This window comes from Squalius cephalus (assembly GCF_949319135.1).
Source record: "Squalius cephalus genome assembly, chromosome: 2".
Taxonomy (NCBI): Eukaryota; Metazoa; Chordata; class Actinopteri; order Cypriniformes; family Leuciscidae; genus Squalius; species Squalius cephalus.
Window position 1 is genome coordinate 3,805,687 of NC_137123.1, and position 23,009 is coordinate 3,828,695.

General features: G+C 42.2%; 2 protein-coding genes across 6 annotated transcripts in view; one reads left to right on the top strand and one right to left on the bottom strand.

The window, feature by feature from the left end:
- The window catches only part of LOC307154468 (adhesion G protein-coupled receptor E5-like), a 110,292-nt gene that overhangs the window by 11,169 nt on the left and 76,114 nt on the right, over window positions 1–23,009 (top strand). Inside the window, exon 18 of one of the 2 annotated variants that reach the window (XM_079864443.1) lies at window positions 175–3,779. The exons of the other annotated variant lie outside the window; for it this stretch is intronic. Coding sequence (XP_079720569.1) covers window positions 175–219 — 45 coding nt within the window. The 3' untranslated portion in view covers window positions 220–3,779. Of the gene's footprint in view, window positions 1–174; window positions 3,780–23,009 lie in introns of those variants that run through there. 2 annotated transcript variants of the gene reach the window in all.
- LOC307154484 (uncharacterized protein) lies at window positions 1,603–22,769 on the bottom strand. 4 transcript variants are annotated; one of them, XM_079864473.1, is made up of 5 exons: window positions 17,035–17,260; window positions 16,153–16,275; window positions 6,023–6,190; window positions 5,297–5,885; window positions 1,603–5,036 (listed from the first exon to the last, which is right to left on the bottom strand). In XM_079864473.1, the coding sequence occupies exons 3-5, from the start codon at window positions 6,188–6,190 to the stop codon at window positions 3,853–3,855; spliced, it is 1,941 nt and encodes a 646-aa protein (XP_079720599.1). In that variant the 5' UTR covers window positions 16,153–16,275; window positions 17,035–17,260; the 3' UTR covers window positions 1,603–3,852. The 4 variants fall into 4 exon arrangements, with proteins under 4 accessions (XP_079720599.1, XP_079720598.1, XP_079720601.1 ...); XM_079864472.1 differs by lacking the exon at window positions 16,153–16,275 and having other exon boundaries at window positions 3,081–5,036; window positions 17,035–17,097; XM_079864475.1 differs by lacking the exon at window positions 16,153–16,275 and having other exon boundaries at window positions 3,823–5,036; window positions 5,297–5,600; window positions 17,035–17,097.

The window sequence follows — 23,009 nt, forward strand, 5'->3', positions numbered from 1 at the left end:
AGTCACGTAACGTTACATTTACCTCAGGAAAGCAATTCAATGTGCATGAACTTGTGAGTCAGGTTGAAAAAATAGCATTTTGACAAATATATTTAGCTATATATTGTGTAATGTAATTTCAGTGCATCACTAGATTGTGGTTCAGCTTCTAAATGTGTCCTCTGACCTTTACAGCGACCTCTACGGAGCGATCAGAGCACAGCAGAGTCAAAGATATAGAGCGTCTGTCACGTCCTGGAGGATCTCTAGTGATGTTTGACCTTTAAAGACACATGGAAACGCAACTTCTCACAGAGCACATGGGACAGCTTTCCACTGAGAAGATCTTAAACTGCTTTCTTTCTGTCTGTTAGCAAGAATATTTCAGGTGCGGGCTCGTCACACTGGAGGCGGATTTGAAACGTATCAACAGCTAAATTAATAAAATGTGTAGGTCCGTTTTCTTCCTCTAATGGACTTTGGAGACACTTTAGCTGTTCTTTGTCGTGCCTTTAGTGGAAAACGTCCTACGTTACATGCAAACGGCAGCTTTCATTTGCTTATATAAGAACAGTTGTGAACATGATATTTGAAGAACTAGTCTCCAGTCTGCCTTAAGAAAGAGCCTTAATCTGAATCCTTAATCTATTATTAATCACAGATGCAGGTTCATGTGATCTGCACTTACACGCCACTTTACGTCCTTAAGCTGTTGGGAAATTTGACCTCTATTTATGTGGGAAACAGGTGAGGTACTTTAGATTAATTAAGCTAATTTAACAGAGCCGATGTTGCATTGCACAGAGCAGGTCTTAATTAATTTCACAAAGACTTATCCTCTTAAAAATCCAAGTAATACTAGCTCTGAAACTACTATCATGAAGACCATAGAGATTTAAGCACAAGCATGCATGCGCCTTGAATTTGTTGCGCTAATTGCACTGGCTCGGGCCGTTGTTTCACATTTGAAAAAGAAACAGAAGAGACACAACAACAACAGATGCTAACACTGACATGCTTTTCTGTGAGGGGGTTAAGAGATTCACCCAACTCCATAGTTTAAAGACTTTTTAATGGGTAGAAGATGACGCATGCATCAACAGCCAGTGTTCGCACGCGCCATGAAGTGTGGTATAATTTGAAAGGCTATGCGTTTGTGCCAAAACTAACATATTTAGGGCTTTAGTGTCCTCATTTTAAGAACAAAGTGATTTTGTAAGAAGATCAAGCGAATGCCAAAGTTTTAAAACTCTTGCTTCTGCAACACAAATGTCTTTTGTTTTGTTTTTTAAGCTATCCATTGTATGTGAAATGATATTTGAAAGAAACAAATGTTTTATTTTACATTTTCCACAATGGATATTATTTTGTATCTTTAGAAGAAAAAGCTGTTATTTTTTTAAGTTGATTTGTAATGCTCAGTCTACAACTATACTTGATTTCTGATTGTAACGTTACTGTACGTGTCGTGTATTATTGGATTTCCGTGTCTGAGCCAGTTCAGATTGTGATTCAGATTCAGATGTGGTACTGCCATGTTTTTTTTTTAAATAAATATTTAATAATCGCTAAAAGAAGCTGTGGCTGAGTTTTGTGTTCACATGAGGTCAATATGGCAATTATCCCATAAACATACACTTTTATTCTATAATCACACACACTGATCTGCACATTACAGTAAAAGTACTTGCCCCAATAAAGCCTCACACATTTTTACACCTTGAGGTTTCATTTCTTCCCAGTAGATATCTTACCTTACATGGTGACTCAAATGCTCTGGAAGAACAGTGATGTAATGGATCATTAATAACAATGTGTGAAAGGAAAGCCATGGCTCTTGTTTAAATAAAACCCATTCAGCAATTAAAATATGGTGCAAGTGATTGGTTCTTATGGAAACTCAAAAGTGCTGCGTAACACAAGAATGAACCTCACTGGTTCTTGCAGAAGCACAAACTTGCTACGTAACACGAGAATGAACCTGATTGGTTCTTGAGGAAACTCAAACGCGTGCGTAACACATGAGAATGAAGGGAAGGGGGGGGGGAGTTTAACAGAACCCACTCAGTCATTGCCGTCCACAGAAGACAGGAGGGAGGATCCCGGATTGTGCATTCGACTCGTGAGCGGCGCGTTCTACGACTTTATTTTCCATCGTGCATCTCGGGGGAGAAAAGGGACCGGGTCTCCAAGGGGTCTTTTCAGACGGCTTCTGGTCGGCTTGGCAGCTCATCTTCTGCCTTGGACAGGACACGTAGGAGCTTGACATCAATATGATGGAGGTCCCCTTCCGTTGCTGCTGTGGGGCAATCCAGTATCCGTGAAAATAAGAAAAGTAATCCGTGAGAGTAATCCAGCGGGTTGTTGGAGCACTCGTCATTTGAAGACGCTGCCACCGAAATGGCATCATTCTCAGCGCCTTCCATAGCTCCGAAGGACTCCATATCCTTCGCGTCAGGGGAGGGGAGGACATCAGCGGTCTTGAAACTGGAAGGGAACCTGGAACAGGGGGGTGAGAGGCGCATGGACGCTGAGCCCGCGGGACTTTCCTCGGCTTGAGAGAGTCTGCAGAGGAAGAGCGCGGCATGGCTTGGGCGAGTTCTTCACCTTGAACGAGGGCGACACAGAACCTGAGAGTCCAGAGGCTCATATCTCCACAGTGGGAGCAGTCCGACCCCCCAAGCACGACCCAGGCAGAAGATACACGACTCGTGGCCATCCAAAGGTTCAATTGGCTCTGCACAGGAGAGGCAATCGCGAGAGGTCATCCTTGTCCGAAGCTCACCAGAACACAGCAGGGGAAGAGAAGGCGTGTAGATCACGGTGAGTAGTCTTGATAGGATTCTGGCTTCTTGCTTTTTAGATGGTTGGCTAAAGGAAAATATTCTGAATGGATGACGTCCAGGCGGTGCCTTATATAGAGAGGAAAGCCCTTCTCATATTTGGCACGCTTGAATGCCATTGGCCAGTGTTACTGGTGTGATTCAATAAGGCTTCAGTAGTGTTTGGAGGAAGGGTTTCCCCATAAGCATTGGCAACGCAATGACAAAGTGAGCCGAATCAAAAGGGAACATGGAACAATAAAAACAAACTAAGTGGGTGCAACTGGCAGTCTCTAACTTTAATCTCTTTCATGCATCTTTAAGCACATACATCATGTTTAACAATGTTATGCAAAACTATACTATTTTTATTAGTACTAGTTGTCAACCTCAAGACAAAATCATTGGTTGTGTTCGAAATCGCTCCTATACCCTCATTCACTATTCCCTACATTAGTCCACTAATATGGTTCACTTGAAGGAGTGAATGAAAACGAGTGGGTGATTTCAGACACTGAGTGCACTGGAAGGGCTGCCGCTTTTGCATAGTTTGAGCTGTTTAATAATCATTTGAAACTGAGCAAACTGGCAGCTGGCAGTCATGGAAACTATAGATAAAACCTTTATCAAACAATAATCAATTAAAAAGGAATCTCTACCTGTATGATATTACGCTGTAGCCACACTGGACCAGCAGTTTGGATCTTCTGGTCAGACGAGGAACTTCATTCGGCACCATCCTCAAAGTGCATTATGGGTATTCTTTAGTCGTTGAGCATACATCAGTTGCACACTCATTGTGGGATTGAATGAGTGCACTTGATAACTTCCACTACAAAATGGATATCCCTTCAAATAGTGCCCTGTTTAAGGGTATTGGGGCGATTTCGGACACAAACATTGTCCTGCTCTGTCAGACACTGTCTATCTCTACTTCTTATTCACATGAAATCTTAATGTGACACTGCCTCCTACTGGCAGAAAGAGCTCAATGTACAGTTTCAGGATGAGCTCAATGAGTCTTTTATCCAGATTGAGCTGTGTAAATACACTATGATGATTCTGGAGCAGTTTGTTCTTTAGCGTGTTTCTTCTGGTGGGTCTGAAAACTACTTAAATAAGCGAATCTCTTGTCGCAGATGGAGCAGCGGTAAGGCTTCTCTCCTGTATGAACTCGCTCATGGACCTTCAGGACATGTGATCCAACAAATGTCTTACCACAATATGAGCATTTGAATGGTCTTTCTCCTGTATGAATCCTCTGGTGCAACACTAAGTTACTGTTATGTTTGAAACTCTTCCCACAATCACTACAGTGATGCGGTCTTTCTCCCGTGTGGAGCATCTGATGACTTTTGAGAGTACCTGGATTGAAAAAGCTCTTCCCGCAAGAGGAGCACAGGTATGGTTTCTCTCCAGTGTGAATCCGCTCATGGGATATCAGGGAGAATTTACTATGGAAACGTTTATCACAGTTTGAACACTGATACGGTTTTTCAGAGTGTAATTTTCGGTGTGGCCTTAGGGAACGTAAATCCTTAAAGGTTCTCCCGCATTCATTGCACTTGTACGGCCTCTCATCGCTGTGAATCCTCTCATGAGAAATTAAAGAAGATTTGTGACGGAATCGATTATCACAGTGTGAACACTGATACGGTTTTTCCTCAGAGTGTATTTTTTGGTGTGACCATAGACAACTTCCGGCTTTAAAGGTTTTCCCACATTCGCTGCACTGGTACGGCCTCTCGTTGGTGTGAACGCGCAAATGGATCGTCAGATGGGATCCATGGTTGTAGCTCTTCTCGCAGTGAGGGCACTTGTACGGCTTTTCACCCGTGTGGATTCGCTTGTGAGCATCAAGATTCCCTTTGGTGATGAAATACTTTTTGCACTCGCTGCAGTGAAAACGCTTTTCGCCTGTGTGAATCTTCATGTGAGCTTTTAGACACTTATAAATGAAAAAATCCTTCCCGCACTGTTCGCAGTGAAACTCCTTCTTCACTCTGTGCTCTTTTGAATGACGTCTCTTCTCTTCTAAGGTTGTAAAGCTGATGTTGCATCTCTTGCAGGTGAAGTCTTTCTGTTCTGTGTGTGTTCTCTCATGTCTTGCTAAATGTCCCTGTGAGCTCATGATTTTCCCACAGGTGACGCAGGAAAAACTCTTGGCCGTCGGCTGATCTTTTGATAACGAGGACGTTTCTTCATCTCCATCAGTAGATGAACCGCCATTCTCATCTGAAAGGAATGAAATGGTAATACAATTTAGAAATTTGAAACATACTCAAAAAGTGTTAATGTACCATTCACACATCATACATAAATTCTGTAATATTCGTCTATTAACCAAACTTCTAGGGTTCTGCTGTCAAACCTGATCAGGAGCATCAGAGACCAACAGCCAATATGAACCTGATCATACAGAGTCTCTACTGAATGACCAATGAATGTCATTCAAGTGTCATGAAAAACAACAAAAGATCATGAAAGAAACACACCTGCAGGAATAAACTCATCATCATTATTCTGATCTTCATCAGCCTCATTATAGTCATCATCCTCCTGTTTAAGGCTCTGTTGTTGTTCCTCTACTGTGGTTTCTTCTCCTCGTCTCTCTATCAGGTTCCTGCAGTCCTCCAGTTTGACGGAGCACATCTTCATCTGCTGTTCTCCAGCGTTACAGTCAGAGGTTTGTTCAGCGGATCCATGATCCTGAGCGTCAGTATAACACAGTAAAGTGAGGCTGAGCTCTGAGTCCTGTGTGTCTCTGGATCTCTGATCTCTGATACTCCAGAATGAATCCTGAGCTTCTGTCCCACAATCCTCATCATAGTCAATCTCATCCTCCTCCTCATGGCTCTGTTGTTGTTCCTCTGCTGTGGTTTCTTCTCCTCGTCTCTCTATCAGGTTCCTGCAGTCCTCCAGTTTGACGGAGCACATCTTCATCTGCTGTTCTCCAGCGTTACAGTCAGAGGTTTGATCAGCGGATCCATGATCCTGAGCGTCAGTATAAGAGAGGAAACTGAGGCTGAGCTCTGAGTCCTGTGCGTTTCTGGATCTCTGATCTCTGATGCTCCAGACCGAATTCTGACAGTAAAAAACACAACATATATTAGCTGACTCTGACATTGGGCTCATGACTTTTACTTGGAATCTTAATTGGTTAAAAGAGGCCTCATTTCATTGGACAAACTGACAGGTGATCAAATGATTCATATACAAACCCCTCTGTTGGGTTTGTCTCCTCTTTCTCTCAGCTTTGCCTCCAGTGATGCCACCTCTTTCTTCAGCTGACAAATTTCAGTGATGAAATCCTCAATATCCAGCATGGACAGATCAGTTCCTACTGATTTACAGCAGATCACATCCATCTGCCCTCTCATGGTCAACATCTGAAGACAAACATCACCATTATTATAAGACACATTTATAACAGACTGATCAAATTCAAAATTATTCTTTTCATATGATGATCAAGAGAGAAACTTGTAACCTAGAGTGCAAATGATCATTTAGAGGTCTTTAGAATTGTGTGGAAAGACTCTAATAGCAGCCAGGGCCGAGCATCTCAGCAAACTCATAGGAAATAACTAAAACAATCCAAGGTTTTATTTAGTACAGTGGCTACACATCATAACCCCCAGTGTTAAATTAACTGTCCTCAGAGTTTATTTGAGTCCACACTCAAGAGTGTTAAAATTAACTCTGAATCAGTGATAAGTTAATGAGATGATTAAGTGATTCACTGAGTGATGATTGAGCATTAGTAATGAACACCTGCTGTCAACAAGCAGAACCACTGACGGAAAGAGTCACTATTTGTAAGTCACCATTATGGTGATCAGTGTTTGCTTTAGTTGGGCTCTTGACCCTCCTTTACTTTATATTAGATTTTGTTTGGGCAAGCAAAGAAGTCTTGCCTAGTGTCATACTGGATTTCTGAGAATGCCTTTGGTTTCATGTTCTTTGGTTTTGACTGTTTGCATGTCTTTTGGTTTTACCCTGCTGTCCAGTCTCTCGTGGATTTTAAAGAAACAAACAAATAATCAAGAGGATCACATGATGGCACCGTTGTGTTTGGCATGCCGTCTGTTGTTCCTGGTGCTGTGGTCATTTTTTAATACAATTTTAGCTTATTATCACTCAGACACACTTATATATGACCGGCAATCTCTGGTAGAGATTAGAAAAGTAGTTTTGGACTTCAACTACGCTGTCTTGGTTGTCTCTTGTTCATATCCTCCACCGTTCCTGTCGGATATCCCTGACTACCTGCGTTGACGGCCTCTTGTTACATGGAGGAAACGCCTTAGGCGCTGTGGCAAGCGGAGCGGTCTTGCAATTAAAATGAAAACTACTTTGGGGTATCGTGGCTACCGTGCTGTTTGTGCTGGACTAGTTTAACGTGGAGAGGTGGGGTAAAGTAATAATTACCAGAGCTTCTCAGTGATTTTAGTCCCGTCCGAATGTGCATCTCAGTAATCATTACGGACAACGTCAGTAAATATTACAGCGACTTTTAACTTCAGTAAAAAGTTCCGGAAAAATTACCTCAGGTAATACTAATCCCGTGAGAATAGACCCGCTGTAAATATGTACGTAAATATTCCATCATTTCCTATTTAAAAGTAGTTTTCCGTGGTTTGTCAAGTATGGAGGCGCTTGAAAAAGCATTCAGTTGTGTTCTAGGCGGTGGGATATCAAGTCTGTGGCAAAACTCAAGTGTTTTACACACACCATTCAGATCAAAAAGGAGGTTGAAAGCACTTGTTAGAGGCACAAAACTTATTTAAGATAAGTGTTAGATAAGTGTCTATCACCAACATAATACAATCTGAATTTAATACATCCGACTGGACCAAACTGTTTTATATAGGCCTATACAACACACACATATATATATAGTGTAACGACTATGGCTCGATGGGTAAAAATGGACTTTTAATTTATATACTAATTAAAAGTGAAAACACTTTCTAAGTCCCACAGACTTGGCAGACTCTGTAACTGAATCCCTTTTACGACCCACTTCCCCCTTTCCACAGTGTGAGCTTCAAAGACATTCTTTGAAATGTTACACACACACACACACACACACAAAACACACTCGTGGACTTTGAAACAGACATTCCCACACAGAACAAGTCACTAAATGTTGATATGTATTCCTATGTTTCTTTAAAGTGTCATCGTTTGCCATTACGGAAACACTGACAATTTTATTGTACGTTTAATCAAGCTTTATTTGTGTGTAATGATGCATATGAACGTAACGTTATGTGTGTCCAAAATCTACCTGTAATTCTTGGTATCTGTCTGACCGTCCTGTTTTAATTCGATCAGTCCCACCTAAGTTATATAAGTAACATCTTTAGTTCAGTATGTATAATCTTAAGAGGAAATATGAATTATTTCGTTCAGGAGACATATGGTGAAAGGAGGCGTTTTCTTCACACAAAGAGAATTTTCCCGCCTCAGAACCGAAAGATTTCATTGGGTACCGTCATCAAACAGGGCGTTACCCCGCGCTGCTTTAAAAACCACAACACAAGCAGACGTCTCTCTCTCTCTGCTCTCACACGCTCTCACCCTCGTGACTCCGAACTCTGAACTCTGCACTCTCACCCCTCCCTGCTCCATGAGCAGCGGAGCGAGAGAGGGGACAGGGCCTTCATCCAAACGCGGATGTAAAAAGCCTTTCTTGGCTTGTAACCAAGTTTTCTCGCCCTTCCCGCACCGGGAAGAGACTTCCGTACCTCGGTAATGTTACATTCAGTGAGTTTTTAAGAACTTCACGCGAAACGCAAGCCTACAAATCGATGAGACACGGTCCAGCCAAGATACGCACGTGGTCCCGAAGCCCAGCTTCCCACAGACAAAGGAACAGAATCGCAAGTAACGTATAGAATGATCTCTCTCGAAGCTGCTTTCACAGTTGTCTCTTAAAAAGGTTCTGTTTGTGAATTACCATACTTTCTCCCTCACTTTCTTCCTATTTTCATTCTGATCAAGTCATGTTTATGTTTGTTTGTTTAAACGTTCGTGTGTCTTGTGTAATTTTACGTACGTAGATTAGCCTATATTACTTCCTATATGCATATAATCCTTTGTGTGTCATTTTTGATTAAATAAATCTTTTATACTTTGACTGACTCTGTGCTACAATCCCACCAATGTAATTGTCAATGAAATTGCGATAAGATCTGGCTACTAGCTCTTTATTTTAATTCATAAACCCAGCAATTTGCATCCACGGCCAGGAGAGAATTTGTCTGAGGTTTGATAATATAAATATTCCTTCTTAACTGGTATAATCAAAGCATTCGCTGGTCGAATGACTGATGAGAGACCAGTTATAGAACGAAATATTTTTGATAATTAGCAGGTAATGTAATAGCATATGTGAAATTTATGAATTATGACTATGAGTTATGATTTTAATATTTCCCCAAATTTGAATATTGCTCGAGCTAATATTTCATATGTGACCTAATTACGATTGTTACCAATAAACGCAACAATAGGAAGCAACACTGATTGACAATCAATTTCACATGCTGTTGTGCAAATGGAATAGACAATAGGTGGAAGTTATAGGCAATTAGCAAGACACCCCCAATAAAGGAGTGGTTCTGCAGGTGGTGACCACAGACCACTTCTCAGTTCCTATGCTTCCTGGCTGATGTTTTGGTCACTTTTGAATGCTGGCGGTGCTTTCACTCTAGTGGTAGCATGAGACGGAGTCTACAACCCACACAAGTGGCTCAGGTAGTGCAGCTCATCCAGAATGGCACATCAATGCAAGCTGTGGCAAGAAGGTTTGCTGTGTTTGTCAGCGTAGTGTCCAGAGCATGGAGGCGCTACCAGGAGACAGGCCAGTACATCAGGAGACGTGGAGGAGGCCGTAGGAGGGCAACAATCCAGCAGCAGGACCGCTACTTCCGCCTTTGTGCGAGGAGGAGCAGGAGGAACATTGCCAGAGCCCTGCAAAATGACCTCCAGCAGGCCACAAATGTGCATGTGCTTGCTCAAACGGTCAGAAACAGACTCCATGAGGGTGGTATGAGGGCCCGACGTCCACAGGTGGGGGTTGTGCTTACAGCCCAACACCGTGCAGGACGCTTGGCATTTGCCATAGAACACCAAGATTGGCAAATTCGCCACTGGCGCCCTGTGCTCTTCACAGATGAAAGCAGGTTCACACTGAGCACATGTGACAGACGTGACAGAGTCTGGAGACGCCGTGGAGAACGGTCTGCTGCCTGCAACATCTGTGAAGAGCACAGGGCGCCAGTGGCGAATTTGCCAATCTTGGTGTTCTATGGCAAATGCCAAGCGTCCTGCACGGTGTTGGGCTGTAAGCACAACCCCCACCTGTGGACGTCGGGCCCTCATACCACCCTCATGGAGTCTGTTTCTGACCGTTTGAGCAGACACATGCACATTTGTGGCCTGCTGGAGGTCATTTTGCAGGGCTCTGGCAGTGTTCCTCCTGCTCCTCCTTGCACAAAGGCGGAGGTACCGGTCCTGCTGCTGGATTGTTGCCCTCCTACGGCCTCCTCCACGTCTCCTGATGTACTGGCCTGTCTCCTGGTAGCGCCTCCATGCTCTGGACACTACGCTGACAGACACAGCAAACCTTCTTGCCACAGCTCGCATTGATGTGCCATTCTGGATGAGCTGCACTACCTGAGTCACTTGCGTGGGTTGTAGACTCCGTCTCATGCTACCACTAGAGTGAAAGCACCGCCAGCATTCAAAAGTGACCAAAACATCAGCCAGAAAGCATAGGAACTGAGAAGTGGTCTGTGGTCACCACCTGCAGAACCACTCCTTTATTGGGGGTGTCTTGCTAATTGCCTATAATTTCCACCTATTGTCTATTCCATTTGCACAACAGCATGTGAAATTGATTGTCAATCAGTGTTGCTTTCTAAGTGGACAGTTTGATTTCACAGAAGTGTGATTGACTTGGAGTTACATTGTGTTGTTTAAGTGTTCCCTTTATTTTTATGAGCAGTGTATGTATATATATATATATATATATATATATATATATATATATATATATATATATATATATATATATATTTTGTGGTAACCAGACGGAAACATGGCCCCTCACAACACAGCACAATCACCTGCAGCACCATGGAGAGCACCATCAGAGGAAGACAAAAGATCAGGGCTGCACAGTGAGGTTCAGGACCAAGGATAGCTCCAACACAGGTGTGCACAATTTCCCCCTCTGGCAGGGAGCCTCAGCTGCAGGCTGTTGGGACAATTAGCAGCTACATAAAAGAGAGCTAAGCAGCCACAGTAGGAGAGAACAGAGGAGGTGAGCAGACACTGAGTGCTGGATGTTATACCACCCAAACATCGGAGCAGATTTGACCCACCAACGTTCTGGAGCATAGAGGCCTAGGGGAGGATGCGAGTAGCCTGAACAACCTTTGCTATCCCTACATCTCTTCTGCCTCCCTTCCAGATATAAACTTGATGTCACAAGGAGCTACCTAAGAAAGAAGTAAAACCTGAGTTACAGTTTTCTCCCACGCTTTATGAAGAATAAAAGTTATGTTTTGTTGCACTGAAACTCTGCCTAGTGAATTGTTTTGAGTAAAACTATCCAAGTCTCGTCTGTGAAGGTTACATATGGTGGACAATGCGGGCAATGAGTTGAGCCTCGCGTTGGATTCAGACTGGGCAGACGAGAAACAATAAGAAAATGGAGGAGGCTCTGACTGCCATTCTGCAGGCTCAAACTACACTGAACGCAGCAGTCACCGAGCTCTGCCGAAGGACTGAGGCACACGGTAGAAGACCCCAAGATTATCTGACCAAAATGACTAGAGAAGATGATGTTGAAACCTACCTCGACCTCTTTGAAAAAAAAAAGGCCCGAAGAGAGAGATGGCCCAGGGCAGACTGGGCGAACCTGATATTCCCTCTGCTGACCGGGGAAGCACAGAAGGCCTGCCGTGACCTTACCGTTCATGAGGCAACCAATTATGAAGTGGTCAAGAGAGCAATCCTCGCCCAATATGGACTCAGCCTACCTGCCAAGGCCCAACGCGCCCATAGCTGGGAATACCAGGTATCTCTTCCAGCACGGGCTCAAGTAACCACACTAACCCGCGTGGTGAGAAGCTGGCTAGAGGAAGGGGATGGGCCACCTGCTGTGGAAAGAAAAGTGATTAATCGATGCATATGTAGCCTGCCTGCCGATGCCAAAAAGTATGTGGCTCAACAAGGACCACAAAATGTAGAAGCCTAAATTGCACTCCTAGAAAACCACCAGGTGACTGTGAACTTGTTGAAGACTGAAGCAAATAAAACCACCTCTTGGAAACGGAGGCATGAGCCTCCTAAGAAGCACCCGGCAGCGGTCCGAGCCAGACCACTAAAAGCCCAAGGAAACTGGAAAGATGAGAGGCCTCCGCGAGATCCTGTTCCGTTCTGATGTTTCACATGTGGAAGGGAGGGACACCTGGCCCGTGATTGCTCAGGCAGAAAGGAACTCATGCCCACGGCCGGTACCTCAGAATCATCAAGGCTACACTGCCATTTCCTTACCTACCTGCTGGGCTCATGAGGGGGTAGTCACCCCTAGGGTCCCTGTTAAGATTGGGGGCAGGGACACAGAGGCCCTTACAGACTCAGGCAGTATGGTGACACTGATCCAACCAGAGCTTGCAGGGCCTATCAGGGGAAGAGAGATCTCTGTGTCCTGCATTCATGGGGACTCCAGAAACTACCCTACTACAGAAGTAAGCATGGTTACCCCACGAGGGCAGTTCAAAGTACAAGCAGGGGTTGTGGATCACTTACCAGTCCCTGCCCTGGTCGGCCGAGACTGTCAAGCGTTTTCGGCCTACTGGACAGACTGAGCTGCAGAGGGGAAGAGACCTACTCGACGTAGACGAAGAGACCGTCTATCCAATCACCACACTTCACTAACCACTGTAGAGACCACAGACACAGAAACAACCAGCCTGAAGAGCCCCCCAATGATGATAAAGGTATGGAAGACTGTTCCAACCCACTGCCTCAGAAGATCCTGAAGGTGAGCAGATACTTGACGACATAGAATCCAATAAAGTATTTTCTGAATTTCCCCCATCAGAAATCCTACAGGGAGAAAGGCTGGGACGGTTCGGCACTGCTCAACTGCAAGACCTGGCACTGAGCGAAGCATGGGGGAATGTACAGGTGGTTGAGGCCCAGCTACAAGATAGGGTGAGTAGACTCAAGTATCCACATTTCATGATCAAGAATAAATTGTTGTATAGAGTGGATCAGCGAAGAGGTGAGATTGTAGAAAAGTTATTGGTCCCCAAACCATATGCCTCTAAAGTGTTGTATTTAGCCCACACTCACCTGCTGGGGGGCCATTTGGGGGCAGAAAAGACCTACGAAAGGATCCTTACCCGTTTCTATTGGCCCGGCCTCAAACCAAGAAACAGTTAAGAACCTTCCTCGGGCTAGTTGGTTACTACAGAACATTTATCCCTAGCTTTGCCACAAAAGCAGCCGAATTGACTCGCAAATACCTCCCAAATCAGGTAAAGTGGACAAAAGAAGCAGAGCAGGCCTTCGTCGAGCTAAAGCGATCCCTCTGTTGCGAACCCATCCTGCAAGCCCCAAACTTCAACAAACCCTTTGTTCTACAAACAGATGCCTCGGAAGTAGGGATTGGAGCCGTGCTATCTCAATTGCAGAATGGTATGGAGCACCCAGTCATGTTTATTAGCCGTAAGCTACTGCCCCCTGAGAAGAATTATGCCACAATTGAAAAAGAATGTCTGGCTGTCAAATGGGCTATTTAAAAATTGAGATATTACCTGTTGGGCAAAAATTTGTCTTAGTAACTGATCATGCCCCGCTTAAATAGATGTCTCAAAACAAAGGGAAAAATGCACGAATCACTCGCTGGTTTCTTCAGTTGCAGGGCTTCCAGTTTACAGTGGAACACCGGGATGGGAACTCTCATGCGAATGCCGATGCCATATCCAGGAGCCATGACTACTCTGGGACGTGCACTCCAAGCGGAAGCTTGGAGCTGGAAAAGGGGGTGTGTGGTAGCCAGACGGAAACATGGCCCCTCACAACACAGCACAATCACCTGCAGCACCATGGAGAGCACCATCAGAGGAAGACAAAAGGTCAGGGCTGCACAGTGAGGTTCAGGACCAAGGATAGCTCCAACACAGGTGTGCACAATTTCCCCCTCTAGCAGGGAGCCTCAGCTAATTAGCCAATTAGCAGCTACATAAAAGAGAGCTAAGCAGCCACAGTAGGAGAGAACAGAGGAGGTGAGCAGACACTGAGTGCTGGATGTTATACCACCCAAACATCGGAGCAGATTTGACCCACCAACGTTCTGGAGGATAGAGGCCTAGGGGAGGATGTGAGTAGCCTGAACAACCTTTGCTAACCCTACATCTCTTCTGCCTCCCTTCCAGATATAAAGTTGATGTCACAAGGAGCTACCTAAGAAAGAAGGAAAACCTGAGTTACAGTTTTCTCCCACTCCCCTCTCCAACGCTTTATGAATAAAAGTTACGTTTTGTTGCATTGAAACTCTGCCTAGTGAATTGTTTTGAGTAAAACTCTCCAAGTCTTGTCTGTGAAGGTTACAATATATATACAGATGTGTGTGTTTGCGCACAACATGATATCAGGAAGCAACGTAATACGCACATGGCGACAGGAGGGTGACGGAGGTGCGTCATTTGAGTTACTCCTCCCACTTCTGCTAGTTTTACTGAGATATCTTATACCATGCGAATTGGAGTAAAATTACATTACCCCACCTCTCCATGTTTAACTAGTCCCGTCCGAATAGGGCTATAAATAATTAAGCTGTTAAAAGCACATTTGTTGGGAGGATGCACTGTGCTTAACCTAGCCATCTAAAAAGCATCATGCTCAAACAGAGCAACAAATGTTCTACTTCTCTAAAGGAAGAAATATGTAGCCCACAACATGACTCAGTTGTGCAATACTGCTTCTTCATTTTTATTTAAATAATAAATAACGATAAACAAGCTACAATTAGTCCAAAATGCAGCTGCTAGAGTTCTTACTAAGTCAAGTCAAAGGCGCTAGGTCCCAAAAAAAAAAAAAAAAAAATATGTCTATGATACTCTGTCAAATAGGCTAATTTAGATTTAATCTGGTCGTGATGAAATTACTGAGTGTGTTAAAGATATGAAATACTGGATGACCTTTAATTTTCTTCTATTAAATTCAGATAAGACTGAGGTATTACTTATTGGACCAAAAACATGTACACAAAATCTCTTAGAATACAATTTGCATTTGGGAAGGATATACTGTAACTTCATCCTCTACAGTTAAAGACCTGGCTGTTATATTAGATAGCAAATTGTCTTTCGAAAATCATATTTCATATGTTACAAAAACAGCCTTCTTCCACCTCATCGCTAAGCTCCGGAACATGCTATCTCTTTCTGATGCAGAAAAGTTAGTTCATGCATTCGTGGCCTCTAGACTAGATTACTGTGATGCTTTATTAGCTGGTTGTCCTTCATCCTCAATAAACAAGCTACAATTAGTCCAAAATCCAGCTGCTAGATTTCTTACTAGGTCAAGAAAATATGATCATAACCAATTTTATCATCTCTAAGTTGTTTACCTAATAAGTTACATACTGATTACAAAGTATTGCTACTAACTAATAAGGCCCTAAATGGTTTAGCTCCTGTGTATTTAACTGATCTTCTATCGCCTTACAAACCATCTCGCTCTTTAAAGGACAAGTTCGGTATTTTACACATAAAGCCCTGTTTACAGATCGTTTCTGATGAAATAGAACGGTTAAGATTAAACTTTTGACAGATGCTGCTGTCGCGAGAATTTTAGGTTTATTTCGCTCCCCCCCCCCCCCCACACCCTACACCCTACACCCTACACCCTACACCCTACACCCTACACCCTACACCCATTCTGGAGGGGGGAGGGGAAAGCGAAATAAACCTAAAATTCTCGCGACAGCAGCATCTGTCAAAAGTTTAATCTTAACCGTTCTATTTCATCAGAAACGATCTGTAAACAGGGCTTTATGTGTAAAATACCGAACTTGTCCTTTAAGATCACAAAACTCTGGACTTCTGGTAGTACCTAGAATATCTAAGTTCACTAAAGAAGGCAGAATATTTTCACATTTGGCTCCTAAACTCTGGAATATCCTTCCTTATAATGTTCAGGGGTCAGACTCACTCTCCCAGTTTGAATCTAGATTAAAGACGCATCTCTTTAGCCAAGCATTCACATAATGCATCTCATTACCATGTACTCCAGTTATATCAGATCAAATGCACAGGATTACCTTTTGTTTGAAATGGTATTTTCCAGCTGCTTCTCTGTTTTATCTCGGGATGCCCATCCAGAGGTAACTAGAGAGTATGTCAGCTCCAGTTAGCCTCTCACAAAGACTTCAGATGCCCAACACCTGTGAAGAGATGACACCAACTCTGAATCAACATGCACACTGCCAAGTTTTCTATATATTGTAATCATTATGATCAGAACTAGTAATTATCGCTGTAATGAGATCGGTTATACCTAAATGAATACATGATGTTAGCTAACTGCATTTTTTGTATTATCTTAGAACTGTACATTTCCGACATTACTTTGACAGTCACCTCTTATAACAGATTACTCTAAATTGTAATGTAGACATTTTCTGTAAAGACGCATTGAGACGGTATGTGAAAAGCGCTATAAAAATAAATAAGAATTGAATTGATGATGAACGAGCAGAATTGTACAGAATTGATCTGTAAATAACGAAAATGACTTTAATGGGAGAATATTCAGAAATATAAATGTAATATATAAATGCACGTGTTTAGGCGCATTTGCCTAGTTTCTTGAGTAGGAATATCAAATATTATATTATCATCTAACACTCTTATTAAGCTGCTGGATTCAATAAACTCAAATTTCGGAAATTAAACAGGATGTGATACTCATTTCTAAGAGTCCTTTAAAAGTGGCCAGATTTGAAAATTAAATATCGTGTTAGTACACTGGTTTATCAAATGATTAAAACACGTCAGCTAAAGTAAACAATAAACGTGTGGTTACTGTGGTTTTAATAAAAATATCGTAAAGTTGGACAATGGTTAAATTAGGGTTTTAAGGATAAACAGCGAGAAAACGCTTGATTTAAGCTCAATAAATCACTTCAGACAAAACAACATACCTCAGTCTGAGCGCGGCAGCTTCGTCCTTTCTTCAGTGGTTTTACCGGCGCACTCACTAAGGAGCGTCACAGCGGCTCCTACAGGTTCCAGTAACACCTGCTGTTCACTAGAAATCGTATTTACACGGCAAACTTTTTCCGCCTTTTTCTCATTCAAAAATACCCTTGAATTCCAGTGGCGCGGAGCCTTGATGACGTGTTTTAACGGTCATCAGCGTCGTAAATCCTGCAAAGTTTTTTATATTTTCATTTTTGTTGTTGAATATATATATACATTTATAACACTATACGTTGAATTATATTACATTTGCATCAAATTACAAAAAATTAAATAAAAATAATAATACAAAATAGCTGCTGTGAGGCTGTGGGAGTAACAGTAAAATTGACATCCCTCTTCTGACTGGCATTATCAATCTCTTGTTTTTCTCTTGTTGAAAGTTATGAAAACACTTTTGTGGAGTTTTTATTTTGCTTTTTGAGCAAACTGGAACACAAACAAATATATTTAATGTAATCTCTCATCCGCTTCTGAGAAACCCGGAAATGTGAAATGGTTCAATTGTGAAAACACAGCAAAAACCGTCTGCTTGCACACCCTATATGATAATATAAGTTTTTAATATTAACGTTTTTGCTATAGTACAATAACGTTAATTCGTTCAAATTAGGACGGCGACAAAAATATGTTTTTAGCTGTTATTTTTGTAATTAGTCATGCTCACTGCAACATTCTGCAACCACCTTCTAGTGGTTCAACGGATCTCAAAACTCACAGTTCGAATGATATTATGTTTTTTTAGTCACAGATCAGATCATTTTTCAGATCAGCAAGAAAAATATATATTTTGGGGGTGGGGGGTAAATTTGCTTTCCATTTATTACTTAAAGCACTCTTCAAGTACTCCAATACCATATCAAAAACTAGCCTAACTAATAAAGTCCAAACATTATTAAAGACAAGTGAACAGTCAGCAAAAAATAAGAACAAATGCATAAATCACAAGCATAGATAAATACAATGTAACAAAGTTACAAATAAAGTAAGGTCTAAATGTAATGTTCATTTCAGGTACTTTCTCGAGACAAAACCGACTGTGTTCATGAGAATACTTGCTGAGACTGGTATTTTGACCTAATTTTGTGTGTGTGTGTCCATCTAAATGCAAGGAGACGCGAAAGAGGAATCAATTTGGGCTTGAATTTGAACATGAACTGAGGTAAATAACTGTCATTTCTTGCCCTGATGTGGTACTGCCATGTTTTTCAGTTAGTATTACTGCTGTGGTCGAGTTTTGTGTTCACGTGAGATCAATATATACATTTACAATAAATATATAAATCTGCAAATGCACAGTGAAGGTAAAGTAGCTACCTGAACAAACAAAAACACACATCTATCATGGTGGCACAAATGCTCTGGAAGAACATAGATGACATGGAAGTTTAAAAGCATTGTGTGAAAGGAAAACCACACTTTCACATCCCAAAGAAAACCATCCGATAATATATATATTTCTTTTCCTTCCTTACAATCATTCTTGAGCGCATTCCGAACACATGAAACGTGTTTAAAAGCGCTGTGAAATCCAGGCACTCATAGATAGAGCCTATTATTTTATTTTGAGGCTTTTTAATAGTTCAAGTTCTTTCAAATTTAAGATACAATAATTAGCCGCGTTTTCACTGCAGGAACTTTCCCCAGGAACTAATCTTACAGCAACATAGTGTCGGCCCACATCTGGTACACATGGATTCCACACGGCCCAGATGTGGGCCGGATCTGGGCCGACACTATGTTGCTGTCTGGGACTTTGGGGTGGTACTCGGTGTGTTTCGACCGCAGGAACCAGGGTCTACATGAAGTTCTGGGTAAAAATGGCCCCCTCAGAAAGGACTTACTCACGAGGTACTACTTTTTTAATAGGTCAGGAACTTTCGGTGGTGGGACTTGGGCGCTGAACATGCTGATTGGTTGACTCCAAGCAGCATTTTGATTGAATGACTGGTTGACACACAGCAACAAAGCCGTGACCGGTCTTTCTCCCATATGAATTCGCTGGTGATTTTTTAAGGCACCACACTTACTGAAACTCTTCCCACAATCGCTACAGTGATATGGTCTTTCTCCAGTGTGAACTCTCAGATGAACTCCAAAATGAGCCAGATTAAAGAAGCTCTTCCCGCAGTAGGAGCACAGGTACGGTTTCTCTCCGGTGTGAGTCCTCTCATGGCAAATCAAATCAGATTTGTGACGGAATTGTTTATCGCAGTGTGAACACTGATATGGTTTCTCCTGAGAGTGTATTTTCTGGTGTGACTTTAGACAGCTTGAGTTTGTGAAGGTTTTCCCACATTCGCTGCACTGGTACGGCCTCTCGTTGGTGTGAACGCGCACATGCCTCTTCAGATGGGGTTTGTGTTTGTAACTCTTCTCGCACTGAGGGCACTTGAACGGTCTTTCACCCGTGTGGATTCGCTTGTGAGCATCAAGATTCCCTTTGTTGCTGAAATACTTGTCACACTCGCTGCAGTGGAAAGTCTTTTCGCTGTGTGTCTTTATATGAGCTCTCATATTATGAGGAGTGGTGAAAAAATCCTTCCCGCACTGTTCGCAGCGAAACTCCTTCTTTGTGTGCTCTTTTGAATGACGTTTCTTCTCTTCTGCGGTATAAAAGCTGATGTTACATCTCTTGCATGTCAAGTCTTTATCTTCTGTGTGTATTCTCTCATGTCTCACTAAATGTCCCTGTGAGCTCAATGTTTTCCCACAGGTGACGCAGGAAAAACTCTTGGCCGTCGGCTGATCTTTTGATGTTGAGGCTGTTTCCTCATCTCCATCAGTAGATGAACCAGTGTTTTCATCTGCCAGGAACAAAATGGTGGTAAAATGTCAAACTTTAAAACGTATTTGATAGGGATGCAACGGTTCAAAATAGCTCACGGTTCTGTTTGTATCCTGATTTTAGGTTTGCGGTTTCGGTACGGTTTGGTATGTGCTGTGTTAAATACTATAGAGCAGGGGTCCCCAACCCCCGGGCCGCGGACCGGTACCGGTCCGTGGGACATTTGGTACCGGGCCGCACAGAAAGAATAAATAACTTACCTTATTTTCCGGACTATAAGTCGCTCCGGAGTATAAGTCGCATCAGTCAAAAAATGCGCCATGAAGAAGAAAAAACATATAAAGCCTAAGTCGCACTGGACTATAAGTCGCATTTATTTAGAAATTTATTTCACACACACAAACAAAACAATGTTACGGACGGGACAGTTCTCCGTTACAGACGTGAGCGCTCTGAAAGCGGCACTAAAAGACTGCTTTAAAACTTTCACAGAGACCTCAAACAGAAACCACAAAGCCTGTCTTTAAATTTAATTTCATTTTGTATTAATTGTATCTTAATTTTAATCAATGTTTCATCAATCAATTGCCTGGATTTAATAAATAAGAAGTAAATATATTAGAAAATAGATAATCACGACACGGAGGCGCCGGCACGTGAACTTGTAGCTCGTCTCATAAATAAACCGATACTCAGCGTATAAGGTAGCCTACTTGCCTCACAGACCTGAGACATATATAGAAAGCTTGAAATGTCTTCTTTTAAACAGAACAATTCAAAACGAAAGAAAACAGACTCTCTGCTTATGTAATCCGTATGCAATGTGCATTTCTCTCTGGCGCGTTCACTACTGCGAAGATCGTGAGTCAGCATTGTCAACTTCATCTATGCAGCCGACACTGACGCAGAAAACACTTGTTTATTAGTAAACAATTAAAATGTCTCCTGCTATATTTTTCATATTCATAATCATTAATTCTGCCGGTTCATTGTGACAGCTTTTAGATGCTTTATTGGCAGCGCCACCCTTACATGTTACATGAACGCATCAGCACCGAAAACATGGAGATTTTTTTCTGTTGTGGGGGGCATATTGTTGTGTTCAGGCTTTCTCAGTTGTCTTTAGGCGCGATGTTACGAGGACGCTGCTAATAAAGTTGCGAGTAAGCCTACACATTGGATTCACGTTTATTATTATATTTAAAAAATACCCCAGGTTTATGCCGGTCGTATCATTTTATTTTGTTGTATTTATCCGCCACACCTTAAAGGCCGGTCCGTGAAAATATTGTCTGATATTAAACCGGTCCGTGGCGCAAAAAAGGTTGGGGACCGCTGCGATAGAGCAAAGATACAAATAAAATAAACAGTGCTTTTCAGGTTTTCAGGTAGGTCTAACATTAGTTTTCAGGTACAGGAATTTAATCAAAATGTAAAATAACATTGCATATTTGAATGTATAAATTAAAGATCAATCCTCATTAAAGTAAGAAAAGCTATTCAATCAAGCGCAGTGAGTGATTTTCTAGTCTTTTGTTGTTTGATTAACATTAAAAACACAGACAGCAGGAATATTAGGTTACTGTCACTTTAAGACCGAATGCACAGATCCAGTATACTGATACTGTCCACATGCGGTCTTTCTCGATTGTATAAGTACACTTAAGGCATAACAGACTATGTCTGCTAAGATACTCATCAAAATGGACAATGTTGACATAATCTTTGAGCATTTTGTTCGTTCAAGCACAAGACTTTAAAGAGAACTCAATATTTGCAAAGAGCGACCATTTTGATCATGTTTTTTTGATTATCGCTGTTATAATGCATTTTTTCGGGAGTCAGCGTGTACATCCATCGAAAGAAGCATACATTAGTGGTACTGTCTGTTTTACGCATTGTTATTTTCAACAAACCATATTATAGATGCGTCATCAGATTTGAGATCAACCACGGTGCAAGTGCATCCCAATACGGTTAGATTTTTTTTTACCTCAAGAACCGTTACACCCCTAGTATTTGACTAGAGCTAGTTATGTTCCCAAATATCTGAGTCGATGTGCTCTCAAACCTGGGGTGCGTTTCCTAAAGTCAAATATGTTCGCAAGTTCCGTCATTACCGGTATAGTTCAATGGAGATCATAGTTGGCTAACAATGCTTTTGGGAAACACACCCCTAATCAGGACCACCCGAGACCAATATGAGCCTAATCCGACAGAGACTACTGACATTCAAGTGTCATGAAAAAAGGTCATAAAAGGAAGAAACAAACCTGCAGGAATAAACTCATCATCATCCTCATTATTCTGATCTTCATCCTCCTCCTCCTCATGACTCTGTTGTTGTTCCTCTGCTGTGGTTTCTTCTCCTCGTCTCTCTATCAGGTTCCTGCAGTCCTCCAGTGTGACGGAGCACATCTTCATCTGCTGTTCTCCAGCGTTACAGTCAGAGGTTTGATCAGCGGATCCATGATCCTGAGCGTCAGTATAACACAGTAAAGTGAGGCTGAGCTCTGAGTCCTGTGTGTCTCTGGATCTCCAGACTGAATCCTGAGCTTCTGTCCGATCAGTCACACACACTGAAACCTTCTCCAGATCCTGACAAACACATCATAGTCAACACAAATAAAAAACAACCTGTTGATATTAGCCTCATTACTGAGGCATAAGAAGTGAGAAGCTAACAAAGCTTTGGTTTGATTGAGCTGAAGGATGAAATGATGAGCTGCTCAAACCTCTCTGTTGGGGTTGTCTCCTCTTTCTCTCAGCTTTGCCTCCAGTGACGCCACCTCTTTCTTCAGCTGACAGATTTCAGTGATGAAATCCTCAATATCCAGCATGGACAGATCAGTTCCTACTGATTTACAGCAGATCACATCCATCTGTGCTCTCATGGTCAATTGATGTTGGTATTTTTTAATAAAAAGTTAAATTATGGTTACTGCTGTTAAATCATGGCTAATTTGATTTTTAAGAATAAACGGCGAGGAAACGCTTAAAAGCTAATTAAAACATTAAATACTGTAAATCAATAATCAGTTAAAAACCTCAGTATGAGCGCGGCAGCTTCGTCCTTTCTTCAGTGGTTTTACATCGCGCTGAGGAGCGTCACAGCGACTCCTACAGGTT

What these genes read in the sequence shown, in the direction of transcription:
- LOC307154484 (XM_079864473.1), bottom strand. Translation starts at nt 6,190, where the DNA reads ATGTTGACCATGAGAGGGCAGATGGATGTGATCTGCTGTAAATCAGTA. An exon ending in GAGACAAACCCAACAGAGGG is followed by an intron (nt 5,886 to 6,022) that starts GTTTGTATATGA and finishes TTTTACTGTCAG; the next exon opens with AATTCGGTCTGGAGCATCAG. An exon ending in TGATGAGTTTATTCCTGCAG is followed by an intron (nt 5,037 to 5,296) that starts GTGTGTTTCTTT and finishes CATTCCTTTCAG; the next exon opens with ATGAGAATGGCGGTTCATCT.